Genomic DNA, 24,680 nt, shown 5'->3' with positions numbered 1-24,680 from the left:
GGCCACATGTATAGGATCACTAACAAACATTTTTTAACCGGATAGGCCACAAGTATAGGATCTACTTATATACCATGTATGTAGTTTCTCAAACTTTTCTAGCTGCCTTTGTATGATGCGTCAGTCTCCCCTGTTATCGAAGTAATTATATTTTATTACAACCCGAGACTAAAATGGCATAGGCATCTAATACGTGATTGGTTCTCAAAATGTATCTACTTAGGTAAAGTAATTAAGAAAAGACACTATTGTGAAAGAAAGAGAATGTTATCTAAGATGTGATCCGTTCTCAAAATATATCCACTTTGCTGAAAGAATTAAGAAAAAAATGCTATCGTGAAAGGAATAGAATGTTTAAGTATTGTATTTCATCCTTGAGGAAGGAGGGTAAAAGGGAAAGAGGATTAATGCTACAGCAATTGCAAGTCCCAAGAGCCTTCCACCCTCTCCATTCAACACGTGCTCCAATCGTTAATGTGGTGTACTGCAGGTGGGAGCTCAACAGTGTTTTATTGTTGTTGATGACCGGAGATGCAGTGTACTGGAGAGGGAGAGGGAGATCCACACACACACACACATATATATAAATGGGTTTGAGAGCAGCGAGAGGGAGAATGAAAGGGAAACAGATTGCTTATGACCCAAGTTTAAAGATATCTCTGTGCCCAGGGCTGTGTGGGGTCCACAGAGATGATCACGACAAATCCACTCTATCCATCTGTTTTTAAATGCATCAATAGGACCTGATTCTAAACAATAGGAAGATCCGAAACTCAAGTGGGAGACACTAACAAAACAGCGGGAACAACAATGTCCACCGTTAAAGCCTTCTATGTGTCCCATGGTTTTAAAATGGTTTAAAATTGTTTCAAATTAACATAAACCAAAGACATAACTGTTTCAAATTTATAATTTTATTGTAGTGTTTTTGGATAATTCTATTGATGTAATTTCAGTGATAACAACTGATAATATAATTGTTTTAGGATTTCACCAGCAGACACCCATATGCATAGCTCACGTGGTAGATGGAGTGAAAGATGCCTCTTTTCAACACTGAGGTCTTGGTATCAATTCCGTTAAGGGCCCGTTTGGCCGGTCGGATTGGAAGGGATTGGAAGTTAAATCCTGGGATTGGCCAGGCGTGCCAAACAGAGTCGGGGATCTGATCCCAAGTCGGGGATCTAATCCCAATCCCATGGATCTTAAGACAATCCATTGACAACACCATCATTACCTTTAAATCCCATCCAATCCACCGTTCAAATTTGCTGGGAGGTGTTTGGTTTGAGGGATTGGAAGGGATGGGAAGGTTTAATCCCGGGATTGGCCAGGCTTGCCAAACAGACTGGATATAGCAATCCAGGAACAGAGCAATCCCATGGATCTCAAGACAATCCACTGACAACACCATCATTACCTAGAAATCCATGCCATCCACCCCAGTACCATTCAATCCCTTCCCATCCCTAATGGGAGTGGCTAACAGTGAAGTGTGAACTGGAAGTGGGTGTAAAAAAAGGATATCACCGGCAGACCAGACGACACAACAGATTAGTAGCCAATGACACCTATGTGTCAGGTGTGACTATCTTAACTAGCAAAAAATGGAGATGATTGATAATCTCACCAAAAGAAAAAATTGCAAAACTCAAAAAAAGTGATGATGGACAATCCCCTTGATTCTAAATACCCTCCAATCTACGCTCCCAAACACTTCTAAATTTTGAATACCCTTCAATACGCCATATCCATGCTGCCAAACGGTTTAAAGGTTGCAAGGGCAGTCCCATGGTGACCCACGTCTACCACTATACACGAAGTCTACTAGGATATACGTGATAATTTTCATGCCTATATGATTCTATAAGTGGATTCAGTGAGGCCATGATAGTGGGGCTCACCTTGATGTATATGTTGTACATACATGCCAGCCATATGTTTTGTCCGATCATTTTAGGGCATGTGCCCAAAAAATGATGATCCAAATTTTATTTGGAATGCCAACTATTAAAAACTTACTAGAGCCCATCGGAATGTTTATTTGCTATCCAACCTATGGATAGGGTCACACAAACATGGAGGAAGGGAAAACAGAAATATCAACTGGATCTAAAACTTCTGTGACATAAAAGTTCTTAGTGGTGGGCATGCAATCACCACTATTTCTATGATGTGGTCCCACTGACATTTGGATCTGCTTCATTTTTGGGCACATATACTAAAATGAGCTAGAAAAACGGATGAATGGTGTGGATATACAACAAATACATCAAGATGAGCCCCACCACCAATGCCTCACCGAAGTCGGTGTTTCCAAAGCTCACTGACGCGTCTCCCTTCTGTGTGGTGCTGATGATGCAGGTGCCTGATGCACGGATTAATGAAAGGATTGAAGAACTGAAGAAAGAAGTGAAGAGGATGCTAAGGACTGATAGTGGGCCATTTCAAAAAATGAGCTTGATTGATGAAATCCAACGTCTCGGTGTGGCTTATCACTTTGAGATGGAGATTGAAGAGGCCATGCGCCAGATATATGATGCCCATATCAACGGTGATTATGATGGTGGTGATGATCTGCATGCAGTGGCGCTCCAATTTCGATTGCTAAGACAACATGGATACAACATACCACCTGGTATGTGTCCTGTACTGCTACTTCCCATATATATATATATATATATATATATATATATATATATACGGAAACGCTGACATGCGAACCAGTTCGTATGTACTACATACAAACTTTTTTGAGAACCCATCATATATGATGTGGATCCAAAATCTGAACCGTTCATGTGAAGCAGCACCTCGTAAAACCCCCCAGGACCAAGTTTTACTTTGATCTAAAACTTTGATGGGCCATGAAAAATGAAAACAGTTTCCTCCCTTGATTTGCATTTCTCTTTTCTATGGCCCACCAGAATTTTAGATCAGGGTGAAATTTTGTCACATGGGGTTTCATGGGATTGCGCATCACATGGACCGTTCAGATTAGACACCCATGGCACGTGTGCAAAGGTGCGCACCTGCATAAGTGCGCTGGGGAGCATATATATATATATATATATATATATATATATATATATATATATATATATATACACACAAAGAGAGAGAGAGAGAGAGAGAGAGAGAGAGAGAGAGATATTGGTATCATGAAATTATGTGTTCTTGCAACAGATGTATTTGAAAAGTTCAAAGAAGATGAGTGCCACTTCAAGGCCAGCTTATGTACCAACGTGAAGGGTTTATTAAGCTTGTATGAAGCAGCATATTTAAGCACACGAGGAGAACGCATATTAGACGAAGCCATTGCTTTCACTAGCAAGAACCTAAGGGCTATGGTGGCCCACCTTGAATCTCCTCTCTCTACTCAAGTAGCCCATGCCCTTGAGCTACCGCTACGCAAGGGCATGCCATGCCTAGAGGCCAGGCGCTACATATCTTTGTACCAAGAGCTTGAGTGCAGGACCGATGTACTTCTCGAACTTGCCAAGTTGGATTTCAATCTTCTGCAGTCATTGCACCAGGGAGAGATTGGAGAACTCTCGAGGTAAGCTTTGCCACGAAGTAAGTTTTACCAACCATGTTATGTATCGTTTGGATGTACCCCAAAATCATGATTGAATCCAATATCGGTGGCCCATTTGTGTTAGGCCTTTTCCACCAGATTTTGGTTGTTGAGACAGTAACCGGATTCATTGATTTAAATTCAGTACCTGGTCCTTCCTTAAGTGGAAATGAGGAAATGCCTACAAAATCTGGATTTAATCAAATACAATTTGGTCAATTTTGAAGAAGCATTGTCAAGCCCATGAGATGTGTTTATGACATCCAAGCTCTCATGAGATGTGTTTATGACATCTAAGCTATCAAACAGGTGGACTCCACCATGATTATCATACAACGAAAAATCAGGCTGGTCAGTTACATTATAGAAAACACAAACCCGTCACATAAATCTCCAATTCCACGTGTGGCCACCTGATAATTGGATCAGCCTTATGTTTTGGGCATTTCATCACAGTGGGTTCACTTTAAATTTGGACAGCCTGAATATCATACACAAGCTATTTTGGCCCCACAATGCTCACCATACCATTTTTTTTTTTTTTTTTAAAAAAAATTAAAAGAAAAAAAAAAAAACAAGGGAATTTTGATCATTGTGCTATAGGTGAGGTTATTCTTTTGAAAATTCAAAACAGTCAGGGCCTTCTTTAATAGTTTCAGATGGTTTTTATAATTTTTATTTTTTCAAAAAAACTTCCCAATTATCTAAAAACCTGTCAGTTTATATAATTATCTTCCAAAAAGGGACTCAAAATCACATTACTCCTGTACTTGGGCTCCATAATTAGTGGACTACATATCTAGAGTAATGTTAAGGTCAATTGCCTATGTGCGTTAGAGGACCTCGCCATTCATCAGGTGGGCCCCAACGGGACATGTCCTGTCCTAAAATCAGGCTCTTCTTACCCAGCGAGCCACATATATATTTGAGAAATAGACAGGAAAAAAGGCCACCATTCTCTATCCAACATACATGTTACACCTAGATGATGAGTGAACCAGCTTTTGATCTTCGCTCCATGTGATGTACAGTGTGGGACCCATCTGATGAACGGGCAAGATCTTGTACCTTTGCAATCACAATCTTTCCAATTTTGAATTTTCATTGTACTGTGTTGAATGAACTTCATTGGCAGGTGGTGGAGAGCCGTTGATTTTGCCTCAAAATTACCTTTCGTTAGGGACCGTTTGGTTGAGTGCTACTTTTGGATATTGGGTGTGTATTTTGAGCCACAATACTCATTTGGTAGAATCGCGGTCACAAAACTTATATCCATTGCATCTGTCATGGATGACATATACGATGTGTACGGTACACTGGAGGAACTCAAACCATTCACAGAAGCAATCCAACGGTTTGTAAGCAATCCCTGGATTTTTATTCACAGTATGAAACTAGACTCAGTCTATATACTATACAATATACATGAAGTTGATATCCATGATAGTGGGGTCCATCTGAACATTCCTTGGTCTAAAACTCAGCCTGGTCCACTCAATAAGTTAGGCCGTACGTAAATGCAGAGCTTGGGTTCAAAAAAAAAAAAAAAAAAAAAAAGACAAGGAACTACTGTCCACTTTCAATTTATACATGTGGACCGCCTGATGAGTGGACCAGCTTGATTTGGGATTGAGACATGTTAGTTGTGGGCATACATTAATCAAAAGCGGAGATCATGCACGTGTGTGCAATGTTGGTTGCATAGAGACGAACGGCTGATACATGGGTCACTTAATTTTCAGGTGGGACATTGGGACCATGGATCAGCTGCCAGAATACATGCAAGTCTGTTTCCATGCACTCTACAACGTTGTCAAGGAAATTGAGGAGAAGACCACAGATGAAGGACGATCCTACACTGCACACTACTCCAAAGAAGCTGTATGACATGAAACTCACTCATATCAGCTCTCTTCTAACCTTGATGAATTCTATTGGCATTCACCTCACACGAGATCAGAGCCGCTCTTCAGGCGATCTCAATCATTTAGATTTTATATATATATATATATATATATATATAGAGAGAGAGAGAGAGAGAGAGAGAGAGAGAGAGAGAGAGAGAGAGTAATTAATGGTCTCCCGTGAACCATCCCATAAGATACTCGGTGCGAGTAATTAATGGTCTCCTGCGAACCATCCCGTAAGATACTCAGTGCGAGTAATTAATGGTCTCCTGCGAACCATCCCGTAAGATACTCGGTGCCATACAATTTCCAATGGTATTGGGAACTTAGACAAGGTGGATGTAATATAATAAGTTAGTGAAATCCACTCTAACTATTATTTTATTGATGGAAATTTATCCATAGGGCTAAAAAATTATCCTAATTAATAATTCAGGTGGGCCACACTAGGGGAAATAATCAGAGAGGGGACACCTACCATTGGATTTTTACATGGCTCACAGTGATGTTTATGTGAAATCCAATCCAACTATTATCTTTTTCATGAAAATTCATATATGAGGACAAAAAATTAGGCCCATGAGTAATTTATGTGGGTAACACCAAGTGAAAAAATTTGAATGAAAGCTATTTTTTGCACTATTTCTTCTTATGTGGCCCACTTGAATTATGAATCTGTCTAATGTTTTAGCCTATATCTAATTTCGCATCACACACCCTGTGATTGGAGTGGATTTCAAATACACATCACTATGTGCCCATCCACGCTCTTCCCATCTTGATTTGCTCACACAAAGCTCTGACACGTCACAAACCTGATTGTTTACCTGCTGCCTTGGTCAACGTGACCTAACGCCAGGGTGGCACCACCATGATGTGTACGTGAAATCTACTCTGCCCATAAGACTAGCAAAAAAAAAAAAATGTTTAGCTATATAGCTAAAAAATCAGCTACAACGATGATTAAAGTGGGCTACATAAAAGGAACGGGCAAGGGGAGGCTCACCATCCAAAACTGTGTCATTCGGTTCGCTCACATAAATCAAGCATGAGTATAATTGTTATACCCTATGTATAAATTTTCTCAATGAAGTTAATGCTTGGAGTGGATTTCAAATAGAAAGTACAATTAACCATGTAAAATGCAATGATACGCATCCCTTCTTCCATTGTTTTCTTTAGTGTGGCCCACCTTAATCATAAGTCTGACTATCCCACCTTAATCATAAGTCTAACCGTCATCTTAACCCTACGGCTAAATTTCCAACAGTTACCTAATGGTCGGAGTAGATTTCATGTACAAATCATTATATGGTCCACCCTATCTAAGTTCCCAAGAGGATTGGGAGGTACAGTGCATAAAGGGTACGAGATTAGATACAGTTGAGTTGCGAGACTAACTACCTAAGTGACGTTACCAAGTTTCGTGGACCCCACTATGATGTATGTGTTGTATCCACAACATCCATCCATTTGGAGATATTATTTTAAGCCATGAGCTAGAGAATGAGTCAGATCCAAGGCTTTAGTGGACCCCACCACAGAAAACAACGGGAAAATTAATGCTCACCATTGAAACCTTTCTAAGGCCCCCCATGATTTTTTTTGAAATCCAACTTGTTCAAAAGTTAACAAAGACATTAAAGAAGGGAAAATACAAATATAAGTTTGATCCAAAACTTTTGTGGCCTTTAGAAGTTTTTAACGGTGGCATCACTCTCCCCATTGTTTTCTATGGTGGGGTCCACTGGAGCTTTGGATGTGACTCATTCTCTAGATATTACCCTAAAATGATCTCTCCAGATGGATGGACCACCTGGATACAAAACATATATCATGGTGGGGCTACAGAATTTGGTGACGTTACTTTAGTAGCAGTCTCGCACACGCAGTCTCACACACGCACAAAGGTCTCTGGAGTGGGAATTGGACCGCACCAAGGTATCCTGCGGGATGGTTCGTAAGAAGCCATTACTCTATAGAGAGAGAGAGAGAGAGAGAGAGAGAGAGAGAGAAAGAGAGAGAGAGTGTGTGTGTGTAATGGTACTATGAGGTCGACCTCCTTGGAACTTCCCATGAGGTCAAGTTGTGTGGGCCCCACCTTAATGTGTGTCAAACATCTACCCCATCAATTAAATGCATCATTCCATGATGGGCCACAGGCTTAAAAATAATTCAATCTATTACTTGGGTGGGCCACACCACATACAAAAGTTGAGAGGGTTACCCACCCATTAAAACATTCATAACACATATTGGGCCTATCAAGATGTATTTCACAAATCCAGACCATCCATTGTGTGTGTTTGGATGAGGGATCATACCAAGTTTCAGCCGCATTAAAAAACTAAGGTGGGTCCCACCATGTACTTTTATATATTTTAGGCATGTCTTCGTATGGTTTTAGATGGTATGGCCCACCTGAGTCCCCTATACAGCTGATTTTTGGGAAATCCCATAAACTAAATGAGAACCATCAAATGCAAAGTGTTGATGTTTAACACACTTCATGGTGGAGCCCACACAGCTCGACCTCATAGTACCATTTCCCATATATATATAGCCTCATCTGTACTAAAACACATGAACGGTCAAGAGAAATTGACCTACAGTTCAGATTCCTTGCACGTATGTACCCCAAATTGACCTACAGTCCATCTTAGCCTCATTGAAACTCTAGTTAAGAGATAAGATTAGCTTTCGAAGTAGATAAAATGCAGGAAGACAATCATAACCAATCTCTAATGTGGTTGGGTTTACTGGCAGATGAAAGCTTTGACAAGGGCCTATTTGATGGAGGCCCACTGGTTCAGCACGGGACATGTTCCAACCTTGGATGAATACTTGGAGATTGCAGTCATGTCCAGTGGTTACCCGATGCTAGCTGTCCAAGCCCTGGTCGGTTTGGGAGATGTAGCCACGAAGGAAGCCTTCGATTGGGTGCTGAGTGTACCTAAGATCGTATGGTCCACTGGTCTAATCGCTCGTGTCGTAGATGATTTACAAACGAACAAGGTATGATAAACTGAGCTATAGATGACCCACTTTTTTCATGGATTCCATGAGCTTGATTGGGCTGACCCAAGAAAGTATGCCGGCTAGCCCATGGAAATTCTATATATGCTTGGAAATCAATGGGTCTTTGACGCAAGGAAAGGACGTGAGGTCGAGCATCATCTTCCTCAAGGGGATAACTGTTCCGAATCGATCCATGGAACTTCTTTGAACTCCTCACAGAAATTCCTTGAATCCATGAGCAAAAGAACAAGAAAATAGAAAATAAATTCTATAAAATTCAAAATTGACTGATAAATGAAATAAATGAGTTCACGACTCTTTAAATAAGGATACTAAGCAATGTGAGAAGTTTCGAAATCAAACTACAACTAAAACTTCTAGAATTCGCAACTTACTATAAATATTAAACTTACTATTTATAACGGTTGTGATGTCTACTAGTGCGCAGAGTTTTCAGACAAAAATAGTTTCCTATTTGGCATCACCACTCTCTTCTCCTAATTATTCTAACTACTTTTCATGTTGGGTGCAACTCGCCCAATGGATGAGTTGTAATCAAACTATTTACAGTAAAAACGGAATTAAAACAGGAAAGGACCGTTGATCTAAAGGTATTTCGCAAATCCGGCTTGCGCAACCTGGTATAGTGGGTCAGGTGGCTAAAGTAGCTCATCCTACCCCAAAATCATATATTTTACTAGGGGTGTACATCGAGTCGAACCGAGTCGAGCTGGCCTCAGCTCGAACTCGGCTCGGTCCTTGAGCCTGACTAGCCAACTCGGCTCGGTTCGGTCAGTAGCTCGGGCCAGCTCGGGTCGAATTCGAGCCTAGTTCACCATTGAGGCATTTTCAAAAACACCTCAACTGCAACTTCAAAAACCCATTGTTTTACAAAAAGAGGCAATGGTTTTATGGTTGTTTTATCAAACACCTTCTAAGTAACATAAAAAACAAAAAAACAAAAAAAGGTATTTGTTTAATGTACATACCTTGCTTGCCACCGGCCAAACCTTCCTTGCCACCAGCCATATTTCGTTGAGTCATTTTATCAAACAGTTGGTGAGCAACATCAATGGCAAAGTAACTGAGTCATTAAATTGGTTCGATCCGAGTTCGATTCGAGCTAGATTCAAACTGGATTCAATCCAAGTCGAGTCAAGCTAGGGCCTGCTCGAACTCGGCTGGAACTCATTTTCGAGCTCAAAAAATCAGCTCGACTCGGCTTGAACTCAGCTTCAAACCGAGTTGAATCGAGCTTTTTCGAGTCGAGTTGGGCGAGCTAACCGAGCTAGTTCGGTTCGTGTACACCCTATATTTTACATTTAATAACTCATTCTGGTTTGCGAGATACATCCGTTTTAAGTTCTGACTATCCGGATCATCTCCATCTCCGATCGGGCCATGAAATTATCCGTGACCCACTCTACATCAGTCTCACATATTAAATGGACTGAAGCCAGTGCTGAGAATTGGGATCTTTCCAATGGAGCCTGACCCATTTATGAATATCATGGTCTCGAAAATGGGTGAAGCCCAAAGTTGGAATTTCGGCCGATAAATGAATGGGTCAGATCTTGGGCCGAAACTGAGTGGCCATTTCAATACGAATCTTGTTTACATTTTGGTTCTAAACATTTGAAGGTTGAGCAATCTAGAGGAGACAATGCTTCAAGTGTCCAATGTTACATGAAAGAACACGGTGTTACCGACGAAGAAGCTTGCCAAGCCCTACAAAAGCTGGTAACTGATGCATGGAAAGATATAAACAAGGCGTGCCTTAGGCCCACACCATTCCCTGGGCCCATCCTTGCGCCATCACTCAATCTCGCCCGTATGATGGAAGTCTTGTACCAGAATGGCGATGAATATACTGATTCTGCAGGACAGACTAAGGAACGTATTGCATCATTACTCGTCGATCCAATCCCTATTTGATAATGCAGTTGTTTTGTTGAATTGACCTATCTTCATCTGGACCCACAGTTTGAAGGGACTAGGTTGCTTTATATGTATCATATGCTTGTAGCAGACGTGTGCATGTCAATGCATCATTTTGCATTTAAATTTTAAGGTGAACCTACAATTAGTCATGCAAACCTGTTGTTGATGATGTTTTCTGGCTAAGTTGATGTTGTTATCTGGTTAGCCCCTTTCTGGCCCTATTGACCTGCACAAGAAATGGACAAAGAAGATCCGGATCTAAGTTTAGTTGAATATCGAGGGTTTAGGACTAAAGATAGTGCGTACCTTTTACCATTATAGTTACTCTTATTTATAGATTGAGAGAGGTGGTGGCATGGAGGATCTTTACCTCGTTTGGTAAGAATGAATTATGGTAGGATTCGAACTCTTTGTTTTGCAAGAGGATCTTTCTGGATCCTTGGCTAAAATCTCAGGTAGATTCGTGTCAAAGTTGGTTTCTTGAATCTTCGTCCGAGATCCCTGATGGACTAGATAGAGGTCAGGTCGGATTATGTGGAGGGTGAGTTTAGCCAACCTGAGGTAATCCTAGCCGGTCCCCGCAATTGCGGTCGGGTCGCATCGGTCAAGAGATGGGTCTTACCAACTTAAAGGTGACATCGTGGTCGGTCAACAGCTATCCCGATCTTGCACTGAGAGGTCAAGCTCGGCCTCTCTCTACACTTGGTTGAGGAGATGGGGTCAAGATTGCTGAGTCACACTTGCTTCCGTTTGTAGTGTTGACTTGGCCTATATTAGTTGGTCGGTCTATCTTTCTCTCATAATTAGCCTTTGCTCCTTGATGTTCTCATATCAACTAGTCGGGTAAAATACAAATTGCTTATGTCTGCGAAGTGTTTGTTTTGGAGAAAGCATTGGTTCTTAAACATGTTCCGCAGCTTTCTCTTGTTGCGAATTCCATTTTAACTGGAAACGTATTGGCTACTCCCCTGCCACCAGCCATTGGCTTGTGGTCGGTGCTATGTGAGCCTCACCATGATGTATGTGTTCCATCCATGCCGTCCATCTATTTTTATAGATCATTTTATGGTGTGAGACCAAAAATGAGGTATTTATCAATCTCAAGTGGACCACATTACAGGAAACAGTGTTGAATGAAGTCGACCATTAAAACCTTTTTGGGGGCCATAAAAGTTTTGGATCAAGTTGATATTTGCTTTTTCACTTCATTTGGGTCTGTATGACCTAATCAACAGATTGGATGTCAAATAAACGATACAGTGGATCTCAAAAACTTCTCTCCTAGTTCTGGCCCATGGAATAGAGGAGAGGATTGACCTCATTTACGGGACATATCATGTTAAAGGCAGGCCTCATCTAGTGATTGGACTGTTGAGGAAGGGGTACGGACTCAAATTGCCTGGTGTAGAACACAACACCGACCTCAGCAATGTATATACGTGAAAAAGCTACGTGGGCCCCACCATGATGCATGTGTTTTATATATGTCATCCATTCATTTTGCCATATCACTTTACCGCATGAGCTAGAAAACACAAAAAAAAAAAAAAAACAAAAAAACAAAAAAAAACAAAAAAACAAAAAAACAAAAAAAAAACAAAACAAAACAAAACCAAATAAAAAAAAAAAAAACAAAAACAAAAACAGGAGGGTCCAAAGCTCAAGTGGACCAAACCATAGGAAACAATGGAGAGAGGCCATGTAAGTTTTGTATCAAATTGATATTTGTGTTTTCTCTTCGTACAAGTCTTTGCGATCACATGAAGAGGTTGGATGGCAAATAAACATTATGATGGCCCTAGGAAAGTTCCAATGGTGGGTGTTATTACCCCCATTACTTCTTGTGGTGTGGTCCACTTGAGTTTTGGATCTACCTCATTTTTTGGCATTGTGCGTGCAATGTTATACACTGCTAATTATGGTTGTCAACCGGCTGGGTAAGGGCCGGGCCAAGCCCTATCCAAGTCCAGCCTATATTATTCAAACTAGGCCCAAACCTGGCCCAAGCCTGTGACAGTTGATCAGGGTGAGATTGGGACGTTCGTGCCTTTTCATTTCTCTCTCTCTATTTTTCATGCCTATTCACTTCCTGTTCGATGTTCATAACAAGGGGGAGTTGATTATCTTGCTGCTCTATCAAAAGCTCACACACATGTGGGAACTTGGGATACACGTGCAAGGTAAATGATCCCGAGTATTAACCAATTCTAGAACAGAGTAGGTCATGCAAGGGGTCAGCATAAATTGTCTACTTTGTTGTCAACCTAGATTAGATCTTCGTCAACGAGCCATCAGGCTTGGCCCATTTTAGGTTGGGCTCGGACTTTATAAGCTTGGCTCGGACAAGAGATGATCTACAATCATGCCTAGAAACCAACTCCAATAACATACGATAGGAGTAACATCCGGCGCGCAATCTTAGTGTAACTGTCAACATCACCAGTCACGCACTTCTAGCCTGATGGCTGAGATCAGCCAACTCCCATGTCCTGCCCTACACTATAAGTACAGGGTAATTCCATTGAGACAGTTACGCTACATTTCTTACCCAAAACCCCATCTATTCAATTTAGACCCAGATTCCAGGCCTGACTTTGGCATCGGAGGGTCCCCTGCTCTAGCCAGGGTCTCCTTCATCTTTCTCCTGTGCAGGTGCTCATATCTAAGAGCTCAATGAGGGTGAGCCAGATTTTTGCATCAACATTTTGTCACCGTCTGTGGGACTCAGTACAAAGAGTCATTGTTGTTTTACCGAAGATCAAAATGGCGAAAGGAAGAAAGAAAGTACTCCCTCCACCTGTTGTCGCAAATCCCGAGCCAGCTGGTCAGCGAAACTCATCTTCTCATCTGCACACCAAGTCAACTCCAACAGGACTGACGTAGCGATCTCAAAATCGAAGAAGCCGATATCACTCATCACAAAATCAGGTTGAGACATTAGCAAATAAACTTGTAGACACTGAAAATCGGCGCCCACGCTGATTCGTATGTTATGTTCTTGGTAGTGGGGGTGAGTAGGTTGATTTGTAGATGTTGGAGTTGCCACTAACTAATTAATCTCAAAACCTGTGGTTGGCTAGAACCCACGGAATACGTAAGGTTGGAGAAATTCAAAGACTCTCCTTCCTTAGATTGACTCCTGGTCTGCAATCCGGGATTCCGGGTAAAGGACCTCGGTTACAAAGAGGGAAAGGGTTAGGCACCCTCTCTGCCCGTACAGATGTACGGTCTTTACTTAGTGTGGTAAAATAATCTCAAGGGATGATAGATGTTGTGGTCAAGATGGGACTAGGCACACACGCAGATTTTTGATGTAACAAGATTCGAGATTTCGGCAAGCCACAGAGCATACATCCAACGGCGTGTCTAGAAAGCGGATGTGATGATGCTTATGTAAAAAGGTAAAGAAGAGTGGACTAGATCACTAGGAATTTCTTATATGACAAGATCCGGTGTACGGCAAGTCACAGAGCATACGTTCACTAGAGACTTAGAGGAGTAGGAGGGTCGAGAAGGGAATAGATGTCATGGTGAGTGCTTGTGTGTAAAAACGAATAGATCTTCGGCTTGATCTTGAGTAAGCTAAGACATGGACTAAACCATGACAAATCCGGGCCAGGCTTATGGGCTGGAAAGGTTGAGAGGAAGGCTAGGGAATGGCTTGAAAAATCAGAACTTTGAAGGCTTGGGAGCTCTTTTCCTCTCCTTCACTCTCTTCCACACTCTCTTTCTCTCTTACTCTCTCAAGCTTAAAGGGAGAAGTGGCTTGTTGGGTGTGTTGGAATGAGAAGAGGAGAGGGCTATTTATAGCCTTCTCTAATGGCTCTATGGTAAATAAGGGGGTAGGTAAGGGTTAAAATGATGACATGGAGGCTTGTGATTGGCTAGGGAGAGAGGAGCGCCACGTGGCGCGCTCCCATTAGCTCTTGAGGTCGGTAAAATGGTAAATAGTGAAGAGGGGGGGTAAATTCAGGAAAAAGTTGACTTTTGAGCGCTGGAACAACTGTCCACATGCGGGCCGCAAGCGGTGGTACTCAGAGTACTGCCGTGGTAGTCAAATTGCCGGAGGCGGTAGTCCGACTACCACTCGGGCCTCGCTCGGGCCAGGTTCAAGCGTGCGGGTTTTGTTCACTGTGTTGGTTCACCTGGTAGTCCTCTTTTGGAGTTTTACAGCTCAGATAAGTGGGCTTAGGTTTGGATAAGGGGGTCCTAGTTAGGGTATAGGATAAAGACGGGGTTGTATGTGGATTGAATGGTTTGGATCCTAGTTTCTGGTCGCGGGTTGGCAATTTGGGGGTTTTAAGGATGATTTGTCAGATATAAGCTGGGATTGGGTTCAGGATATGCTCATGGTTCCTAGACTGTCTTAGCCTTCTCGAGATATTAGCTTGGGTGGGGTGTCTACAGATGCCCCTCTTTGGCCGAGGTTGCAAGCAACCGAAGGCCAAAGCGAGTGGACACCCCACCTTTCTGGTCAGAGAAGATTGTGATTTGAATCTATCGCCTATCATTGTATCATTGTCAGTCGATTACTTGAAAAAGAGATGATTTACACATTTCATGAGGGTTGAGGAAAACGTTGTGATTATCCCCTACGCATTCGTCGCGGCTTTACGGGTCACTAATCACAACCCTTTCACGTCATTTTCGTCGGTATATCCATCCAAACATAAACTACATCACTCATAAATACATATAAGTTTAACATCATAAATAAAATACAAAAAATCACAAAGATGAAGGCGGAGGTGGTGGGGCATCGATGGGTAAGCGTGCAGCGAGAGTCTGAAACATCTCCGTCATCCATCACTCATATATTCCATCATCCTACAAATAGTCATGGTAAAAGTAAAACAAAGTGAAAGAAGTGCACCATATATGACCATTTTCTTTTATTTTTTTCTTAATGAATTAATAAAAACTCAAAGAGGAATGAAATTGACACAAAAGGAATGGTCTTACCATATCAATTATCTCCTGAAAGGGAACAGTCCAAGTTTTGGTGATTAGTGATTAGTAGAACATAAAAGTTGTGACCTGAAGGAAAAAATAAAAAAGAAATACATATTTCAGCTTGAACCCCATGAGGAAACAAATGTTACTATTTTCATTCATGATTTCCATACCTTGCTCCACTGAAAAACTTTACCATCATCAAACTTGAGAGTTAGAAAACCAACAGGATCAAGCTGAATTGAACGAACCCAAAATTTGCTTTGTCTTCCCAAAATTTTCATCCTCTACCTTCACGGTGGCATGCAACAATCATTGGATGATGACTGACCTGTCTTAAAGTAAAATATCAAGTTACCTCCTTGACTCAAAACCAAATCAACAATGTGAAGCCTTATCAGATTATAAAACTCGTCAAACCAAAGCATGAGAATCATACTATCTAATCAAGATTGGCAAACTACGAAAATTTAAAACTATAAATGAAATAAAGGAAAGCATCAATTGATCAGTGAACAAACAAAAGATATGAGACTGGATGACGTTCGGATCAACATTACTGTCTATAAGATTAGCAAATGTGCTGATCAATCCTAATGGCCACCTCGTGATGGCCAATGGTCAAAAGTTCCAATGATTGGATATTTTCAGCCATTTGATCTATAGACCAGTTTTGTAGATGGTTTCTCTAAACTTTTCTCAACATTTCAAAACAGGCGATGGACAGATGGTTATGAGCTTCTAATCAACGCAATTTTTGGGCCAGATATCATTCAAGAGGTGGGCCACTAATTAGCGAGGATCCATTACCAAATTGCACTAATTCAAGGTTTTATATAGTTGATACCATTCTTTAAATTATATTCAACACACATAGTATCTTAAACCAAAATACAAGAAAGCAATTACCTTCAACAATTCCGAGAAACCCACTGCAATTAGAGTCCTGCATCTCAACTTTCAGCTCTGTCCCACCAAGAATGCTGGGATCTGCGTTTACATCTTCCACGGCAGTCTCAATGACAATCTTCGCAGCTCTCCCAATGGTAGAGTTGATAGTGAAAATAGCTCCAATGTTCACAAAAGGGGGCTTGAAGTAACACGTCCTTTCAACCCATTCAAAAGCACTCCCAACCAGAAGAAAACCAACAACCTAACAAACCAAAGGAGTTTCATGGCGTGAATTAAACGGAAAAATTCCAAATTATAACCCCATGTTCCTGAAATTAAACAGGACCCAAATCCTCAAAACAAGAGAAATCGACAGAAGACTAGAAAAATCAAAACCCAATCTCATTTTCTGAGACACTACCCACTGAAGCGCTACAGCGATATGGATAGGCAGAGAAAATTAAAATAAAGACTCCAAAAGAAGAGGAAACAACAAGAACCCGTAAACCAGAAACCCAGAAAATGAGGTGCATGCTGAGAAGGGGGGGAAAAAAAACAATGGCCATACGTATGGTGCATGTTGAGGTGCCCATATAGGTGGTGGCATTAATGGAATCCACGGGAATACATTTTCAATTGCAGTCATGGAAATCATTATTGGATAACTATTACATTCTATTTCATATTTCCTTTTTTTCCCACCAATCAAACAGGCATGGACTCATGTTGAAAGTCAAATAAATAAAAATCTAAAATCTCCATAACACATTTGCCAACAAAGCTAGTATTACTAATTGAGAAGCACCACACCAATCAGGCAAGTGTTAATAATGGTCTTAACCAAAATCTCACATTATCTTTAGAAGTTTCACCTAAAAATCAATGGAAAAAAAATGAAAATGAAAATGAAAATGAAAATAGTTGTACCTTTTTATTGACAAGCAAGGTACCCTTCACAGCACAACCATTGTAGAACAACCTGACCTAGATAAGTAAAGGCTAGAGGATAGAGAAACAAAAACAGAAGTTCCATCAAGAACAATTGATTATGAAGGGGATTTGGACTAGCATTAAAGAAAAGACATAGACATAATGTACATATTGGATCCCCAGTGACAGATTTGTGTAGTGTTAATGTTGAAGATTTCTCCACAACTTCAGCCTGATCCAGCATTCTCTAAAGGAAGAAAGATATTTAACTAAAATACGCCAAAAAACAAGCAAAAGATGGAGAAACATAAAGATAACAAAAATGATATAAGTGGTGATGGACAGCTTCACTGTCCTTGCAGCCGAGATTCTTTTTACAAATCGCTCTTCACCTACAAAACATGGATAGATTCACATATGGGAACGAAATGTAACTAAACCAACTCAAAATGATGTGCAATTTCAGATGAAGAATTATGCATATCCTGCTCATGAGCATGCCTTAGCCCGCTCCTCCAAAGAGCTGTCACTGTGGTAAGAAATGCACTCAACACCAACTCTCTGCAATATTTTAGCCACCGACTTGACCGCATCAACAGTATTCGCAAACACCATAGTCCAACTACCATCATCATCAGAATCTATTGCTTGAGAGTTAAAACCTTGCTTTCCAGCATTAATGAGAACATCAACTTGTGTATCTTTTGTAACTTCTATCCATCTCTGCTCCAACCTGGACCCAACAATAAGAAATTCATGTCATCATGCATGAAAGGATTGAAAGTTGAAGCGCAAGAAAACATCACAAACGATTCAATGCAGTGGAATGTGATATATTAGTTGATATGATTATATATCCTGGATGCATTGGTTAACTAATTTAGTTGTATAGATATTTGGATGAATATCACAAATGAAAATGTGGAACTTATTTGTTGTTGCCAAGAACATGATCATATGCCAATAGGATTAGAAATGAATGGTTAGAAAAAAAAATAAAAAATCCCAACCAACTGTTCAACATTCAATGGATTAGGTACTCCAATCAGCATCTAGGATAATCTAGCTAGTGTATTTTTGGAGGTAGAGCCCATCCATGGTAAGGCCCAGTAGGTGAATGGTCCGGATCTCACGTGTGTGCCCCACATTTGAGGGCATCCCACAGGCTCCACCATTGATAGGCCCACCAACCAAAAATTGACTTCATCCAACATCCCAACCATTTAAAAATGAACTTTTTTCCAGACTGTGTGAGACCTTGCTAATGTTACTTTTAGTCCATTTCACACCAATGATCAAAGATTCAAGATCATCCAAACAGTGCTGATTTGTTAGAGTATGTCCGACTCGAGGACCTACTGAATGTACAGTTTTGATGCCATCAATGCATGCCCCATGTGTGTAGGAATGACATAGTAGCAACAGGTTCCGCTTCCAAACAACAATTTGCAGTAATTATCTAAGTTTAAAAGATTTAAAATTTTACTTCAAAAACATCCAAACTTTTATAATATAAACACAGAAAAATACACAAATTTAACAATTTTCATGAAATCTCTGCAACATGTTATCAAATAAACCCCATACATTAAAAAAACAGCAAGAACACCCAGATCGGCGTTTCTTTTCATAAAATATCTACGAAAATATTCAGATAAAACACAACAGTAGAACCTCTAGTGATAATTCAGCACGGTTTCAAAAATGGTGGTGACTCCACATACACATGCAATGATCAAACAGAATTCCAGACCATCCGAATTGCCGAACACAGATCGTGGATGGAGCACAACCCAAAATTTACATCAAGAAGCCAGAATGGTGATGACTCCTCAACCATACACATGAAATAGTTGTATGGAAATCCAGACCATCCAAATCACTGGCCCAATCGTATATGAAGCATAACCAAAGAAGATAGAAGAAAGTAATTGTCTTATTTTTTTCTTTGGAATTTGGACCACTCACTATTTAACTTTTAACCGTACATTTGATAGCGATCAACTGAATGATCAGGATTGCTTGATGCGTGTGATTTTCGATGCACGCCCGATCCATAATGTGCCCGATGATTTGGATGGTCTGGATATCAGTCCAATTAGATGTAGTGGTGATCATTCTTTCCAATAGCAAACGGACTACCTACCTACCAAACAATTCACAAGAAGGTTCAGATGGAAAACATGCAAAGGAGAATTCCACATATCCAATGTCTTGTTCTTTTCTCTACAGAAATTGCTAAAAAAGAAAAATAATAATAATACTAATGTAACTGGGGCTGCGACTTGCGCTCATGTCATCCCAAACCCGATCGACCCAACCTGACTGAAATCCATGAACTGTAATAAGCTGATTGTAGGTAGTTATTGGGGATTGCATGGGTTTCAGTGGCTCGTTGAGAAATGAAAATGGTGTCTTTTCCTTCTTTAGTCTTGTTGGTAAAGGGATGCAACTTGAGTGGAGGCTTAGAATGAAATCTATGAACTGTAATATGCTGATTTTATGTGGTTATTGGGGATGGCATGGGTATTAGTGGCTCGTTGAGGGTGTCTTTTCATTCGCTAGTCTTGTTGGAAAAGGGATGCAACTTGAGCGGAGGCTTTAGCTTTTCATGGAGGGTTGCCAATATTTTCCAACAACTTTGCTGGTTCGCTTTTAGTGTAAGGGTATTACCGGAACATGATTATCTAGGCCACTCTAAGCCTTGAAAACTCCCTTCATATTCAATGAAAATCAATTCATCATAATCCTTTGGGTTGTTTTTCTGAATCTTCTTCTCTGTCTCATCAATGCCTTTTCATGGAGGGTTGCCAATATTTTCCAACAACTTTGCTGGTTCGCTTTTAGTGTAAGGGTATTACCGGAACATGATTATCTAGGCCACTCTAAGCCTTGAAAACTCCCTTCATATTCAATGAAAGTCAATTCATCATAATCCTTTGGGTTGTTTTTCTGAATCTTCATCTCTGTCTCATCAATGCCTCTTCTATTTATATTCCTTTTTTTTATAAAAAAAAATTATTTTTTCTGTCCTTCCGGTTTCGTCCTTGGTATTTATTTAATTTCTTTTCTATGGAATTTTTTGATGTTGGTTTTCTTTTCTTCTCTTTTCCATCTCTGTGTCTATATTTCTCAGTTTATCTTATATGGAGGCTTTCTGAAACATATGTTGAGTTGCTGGAAATCCAAAACTCAATGATGGTGGAAGAGCACGATGTCTCATGTAAGCTCCAATCTAAAATGAGTAAGTAGCGGGACAGTCCATAGAGTGAGTGAGGTTATGAGAAGCTATCACCAGACTATCATACTATCATATCCATCTGATTTGTGGGCTGCATATAGATGGTTATACCAATGACCCTATAAAAATAGAGATCTGAAAATACCCAAGAATTCTTTTATTAGAGACGGTACTGTTATTACTCCTTGGTTGTTGTGACTTGTGATTAATGACCTTTTTATATATAATACATTGTCAATGATGATGAGGAACTGGCGAGGGCCTCACAAGCATTGTTGTGTGAAAGTAGCACAGTTTTGAAATAGTGATCGCTCAGTGGTCATCGATTGTTTCATTTGTTTCTTTTAACTATTTAAATATGCATTGTTGAATTCTTCCAATGGGGTTAAGAGGCGTTATAGTCAATCCTTGGTGTGGCATGTGGGTGTGTTTAACTTGATGTAAATATTATCATGTAATTCAAAATGAGCAGAAATAGGCATAACCTGTTTTTCCATAGGGTTGCCCAGATGCTTGAAAATGGTATTTTGTTGTTATAGGTTGGCCTCAAGTACAATGAGTCAGTAGTAATAGTGGTAACTGGATGCCTCAATGGTTGTGCCAGGCCTTATATGGCTGAGCTTGGACTGGTTGGCAATGGACCCAACAGATAATGGGTATTTCACATGCTGATTTTGTCAGAAACTATGGATCAATGTTTGGGTTATAAAGAAGTGTTCTGCAGCAGACATCAGAGTGCATCATGTGACAATTACCACTGTGGGCCCACTAGCATGGACATGCTGCAACAGGACATTGTCGCATCCGAATGCATCATGGCCCTTCCATTTTTTCCATCAAATGCTGTCTCTTTTTCGCCAATGGTAAGCCCTTAATGCAAATGGAAGATTTGAACCCAACAAATAAGATAGACATGAAGGATAATGATTTCTTCCAGTGAAATGTGGTTAGAGTTATAGCTAACAAATGTTACTCAGAAATGTCTATTGCAATGTTAATATACACTGGTCTTAGTTTGCATCTGCTAGCCTTCCCAAAGCCACACCAATACCACTATCATACAAAAGTAATATCACTGTTTTTCAGGTCTCTGGACAATTCTAAACCTTACATTCCTGCCCTATTTCCCAACGGTCAAAAACTTGAAATGGGTCTCTAAACCTTGCATGAAAGATCAAGATCAACGGTCTTGATCATCGAATTTGTGTACAGTAGCGGAGGTAAACTGGCCACCAGGATTAGATGGCTCTCTGCTTCTTCTCTTCCTTGTTATGTTTCCACCAGGTTCGCAAAACTATATAAATTCAAAAAATCAACGAAGCTTCTATTAGAATTCTAGAAATTCTATGAATTCGGCTACATCAACATAGAGGTTGAATTCAACTACCCAATGAAGACGAAATTCTGTGAATTCCGTCTTCATTGGGTAGACCAGTTTCAAGGGAAGCTGGAGGGAATGGAACCTCAAGTCATGGGTCCTCTGCTGCTGCTGGAAAATACTCCGACATGCCAGTATTTGTGTTCTTGTAGTTAAAAAATGTTAATGAAATCCTTGATGAAGACTTCTGTTCCATTTATGCCATATGGGGCAAAGATCGTGATTCAGTCCTTTTTGTTCTTGTTTTGTAGCTTAACAAGGAGTACCAACAGTTTCTTCTTCTTCTTCTTTTTTTTCTGATATATATGATAGATATGGACAACCTACAATAATTGGATCATTTGGTAAAACTGGAGTACCCAACTCAGATGTTTAGATATTTGTGTAAGGTATTTGCCACACAGACTTGGAATTCTAATTCAGTTGGGGTTTTTTTTTTTTTGAAGACACAGGGTGTCCCCACCTCTTTTCTGAAGCGAGACTAATTCAGGTGGGGTTTTGAACTGTATCTTCTTTATAGCTATTAACAAATAATAATCCTTGGGCATCAGCTTCAAGAATGATTGTCCAGAAGAATTGGATGCTAGGAAACAGTTCTATGGGGCAACATCTGCACTGCACAGGTCATGCACCAAGTTATCCGTAATAAGAGATCAGAGATGATTATATTTGAGAAGCCACCAGTTTCTTTTGTTTAAGTTTCTGAAATTACATGAAGAATGCTAACCTGAGTCATGCAGACGAGACTGAAGTATGCACACTGATTGGGCGACCTTAAAAAGGGAGGATTTTGTAGCTACCAACAAACCATCACTAGCCCTTACTTAAGTGGGCCAATCAGCAGATGCAATGATGCATGTTTTGCATTTTTTTCATACGCGCATGATTCAGCTTAGCACCTCGCTAGTCCTAAAACATGAAACTGATGAAATTGCAAAGAACATGGGAGGATTTTGTGGCTACCAACATTCCATCACCAGCCCTTGCTTGAGTGGGCCAATCAGCAGATGCAATGATGCATGGATTGCATTTTTTCATTCGTGCATGACTCAGCTTATCACCTCGCTAGTCCTAAAACATGAAACTGATGAAATTGCAAAGAAATAAACTATTATATGTTATCCAAGATCAAGATCATATAAAAAGAAATCACCAGGCAATAACAAATCCAATCATAGAGACCTAGGAGGTTTCTCTAACAATGAAGAAAGATAAACTCGTCCTTTGACTTCGGAGAGATGACCAACTTGTATGTCCTGTACCCGAATTGCAAGAACATGTAGTTATCCAGATCCTTTCTGCTCCAGAAGAACCTGTCAATCCAGAGCAACCCACCAGGCCTCACCTTTGTTCAACCAAAAGTAATTAGACAATATTCTCATAGCGAAATCGTCATTATGAATTTGAATATGTGAAGATTTTCCTGTTTGGCAGGATAGCTTTTTGGAGTAGATACTTAACGACAAGCCGAAGTTGTGAACTTTTTAGAGCTGATCTTAGGAAGGTTCCTTTGAAAGAAGATTCGCGGGCTGGTTTTATCCATTAAAGCTAAGCTAATGGACAGGTAGTTAAAGCAGTATGATAAAGAATCCATGAAGATGGCTATCCTAAAGCATGAAGAAACTTTCAAAGAGCAGGTAGCCTGATTTTCACTCTCACCTATTTTTCTTATCTTTTGTTTTCTTTTCATAGTAATGCTAGTATAACACCCAAATGTCACATGCACTCCCATGGGAACGCATTTGCTACATCGAGACTGCTCGGGCATCATCATGGATGGGTTCGATTGGACGAGCGTCTGAGAGAATGTGTTAGAAAAATGTTGATTGATTTCAAGTGGGTTGCTTTCTTTCTGTGCAGATTCTGCTGCCTCTCTCTCGTTATTTTAAGTGCACCTTCATTGCGAGCCATACTTCAACTGATTCCAGGTCCATCATCTCAAGTACGAGTGTAGATAGTTGGATGTAGGCCTGTTTCGCTGCTAGTAAGCCTGTGCTCTATGCATGCATGTTTTTTGGATTTCTGCGGGATCTGTTTTCGTCTCTGCTGTGAAGTCGAAAGCTACACTCATGTTGATGTGTATGTGTAGAAGTTCCACTCTTTATTGTGTAAATCAAGTTTATCTGCATACAAAATGCCAATCCGCTTCCCAGAATTATTTTTTTTTTATTTTTTTATTTTTTTTTCTTTGTTAAAATAAAATGGCTACGAATCTGGTCAGTAGCTGCTGGTACCATTGGGCTTTTGGCTACGGAACTAGCCCTGCTTTTGGCTACGAATTAGCTGTTGCTTCTACACTACTGGCTCCAGTAGCAATGGCTACTTTTAGCGTCAGTTTTATTTTGTAGCCTTTGATCCGTCTTTTGTTAGTTCGCTATAGATTGCAATATTTTCCCCAACCCTCATGAGACGTCTACCTTAAGCTTTAACCAAGCAAGCATGTTGACAACAACACTCCGGTAAGGAATAGGTCAGATCGCATCTGCATCTAATCCAGAGGTGAGGTGTCCACTCGCTTTGGTATTCGGTTACACAACTTTTGCCAAAGGGAGCATCTGTTTGAACTGTTTTTGGAAAAAAATAATCCAGCATAGACCATTTTTAGATAAAACGGTCTTACAAGGACCGTCTTGGAGATAACGAACTAACATCTGCCGTTTCTAGGTGTGGCCCCCATGACTTCAGTATTAGTGTCAATCAAAAGCGTCCACATAGCTTGGCACTCGTTGTTTGGATGTACAAGTTAGACAAGGTATGATGTAGGGCAAGCTAGAGGTGGGCACAAGATGACTTGATCCGGTTAACTCGACTCGTCCAACTCGTTCTGATCCGACTCGATCCGAA

General features: G+C 40.4%; 1 protein-coding gene and 1 long non-coding RNA gene across 4 annotated transcripts in view; both read left to right on the top strand.

Annotated features, from left to right (window-relative positions):
* LOC131258033 (beta-cubebene synthase-like) overlaps positions 1-10,626 on the top strand; it is a 17,724-nt gene extending 7,098 nt beyond the window's left edge. For 2 of the 3 annotated variants that reach the window (XM_058259059.1, XM_058259058.1), the window contains exons 5-10: positions 2,365-2,638; positions 3,187-3,559; positions 4,713-4,931; positions 5,320-5,458; positions 8,251-8,499; positions 10,144-10,626. In XM_058259059.1, the coding sequence (XP_058115042.1) occupies positions 2,365-2,638; positions 3,187-3,559; positions 4,713-4,931; positions 5,320-5,458; positions 8,251-8,499; positions 10,144-10,437 (1,548 nt within the window). In that variant the 3' untranslated portion in view covers positions 10,438-10,626. The remainder of the gene's footprint in view (positions 1-2,364; positions 2,639-3,186; positions 3,560-4,712; positions 4,932-5,319; positions 5,459-8,250; positions 8,500-10,143) is intronic. The other variant, XM_058259060.1, reaches the window with a different exon arrangement.
* Positions 10,627-22,529: 11,903 nt separating this feature from the next.
* Positions 22,530-23,989, top strand: LOC131257360 (uncharacterized). The gene is made up of 2 exons (XR_009177334.1): positions 22,530-23,473; positions 23,697-23,989. It is a non-coding gene; the product is annotated as an uncharacterized LOC131257360 (long non-coding RNA).
* The last annotated feature ends 691 nt before the right edge of the window (positions 23,990-24,680 follow it).

Source organism: Magnolia sinica, chromosome 10 (genome assembly GCF_029962835.1).
Source record: "Magnolia sinica isolate HGM2019 chromosome 10, MsV1, whole genome shotgun sequence".
NCBI classification, from domain to species: Eukaryota; Viridiplantae; Streptophyta; class Magnoliopsida; order Magnoliales; family Magnoliaceae; genus Magnolia; species Magnolia sinica.
This window is presented reverse-complemented; position numbering and strand designations above follow the sequence as displayed.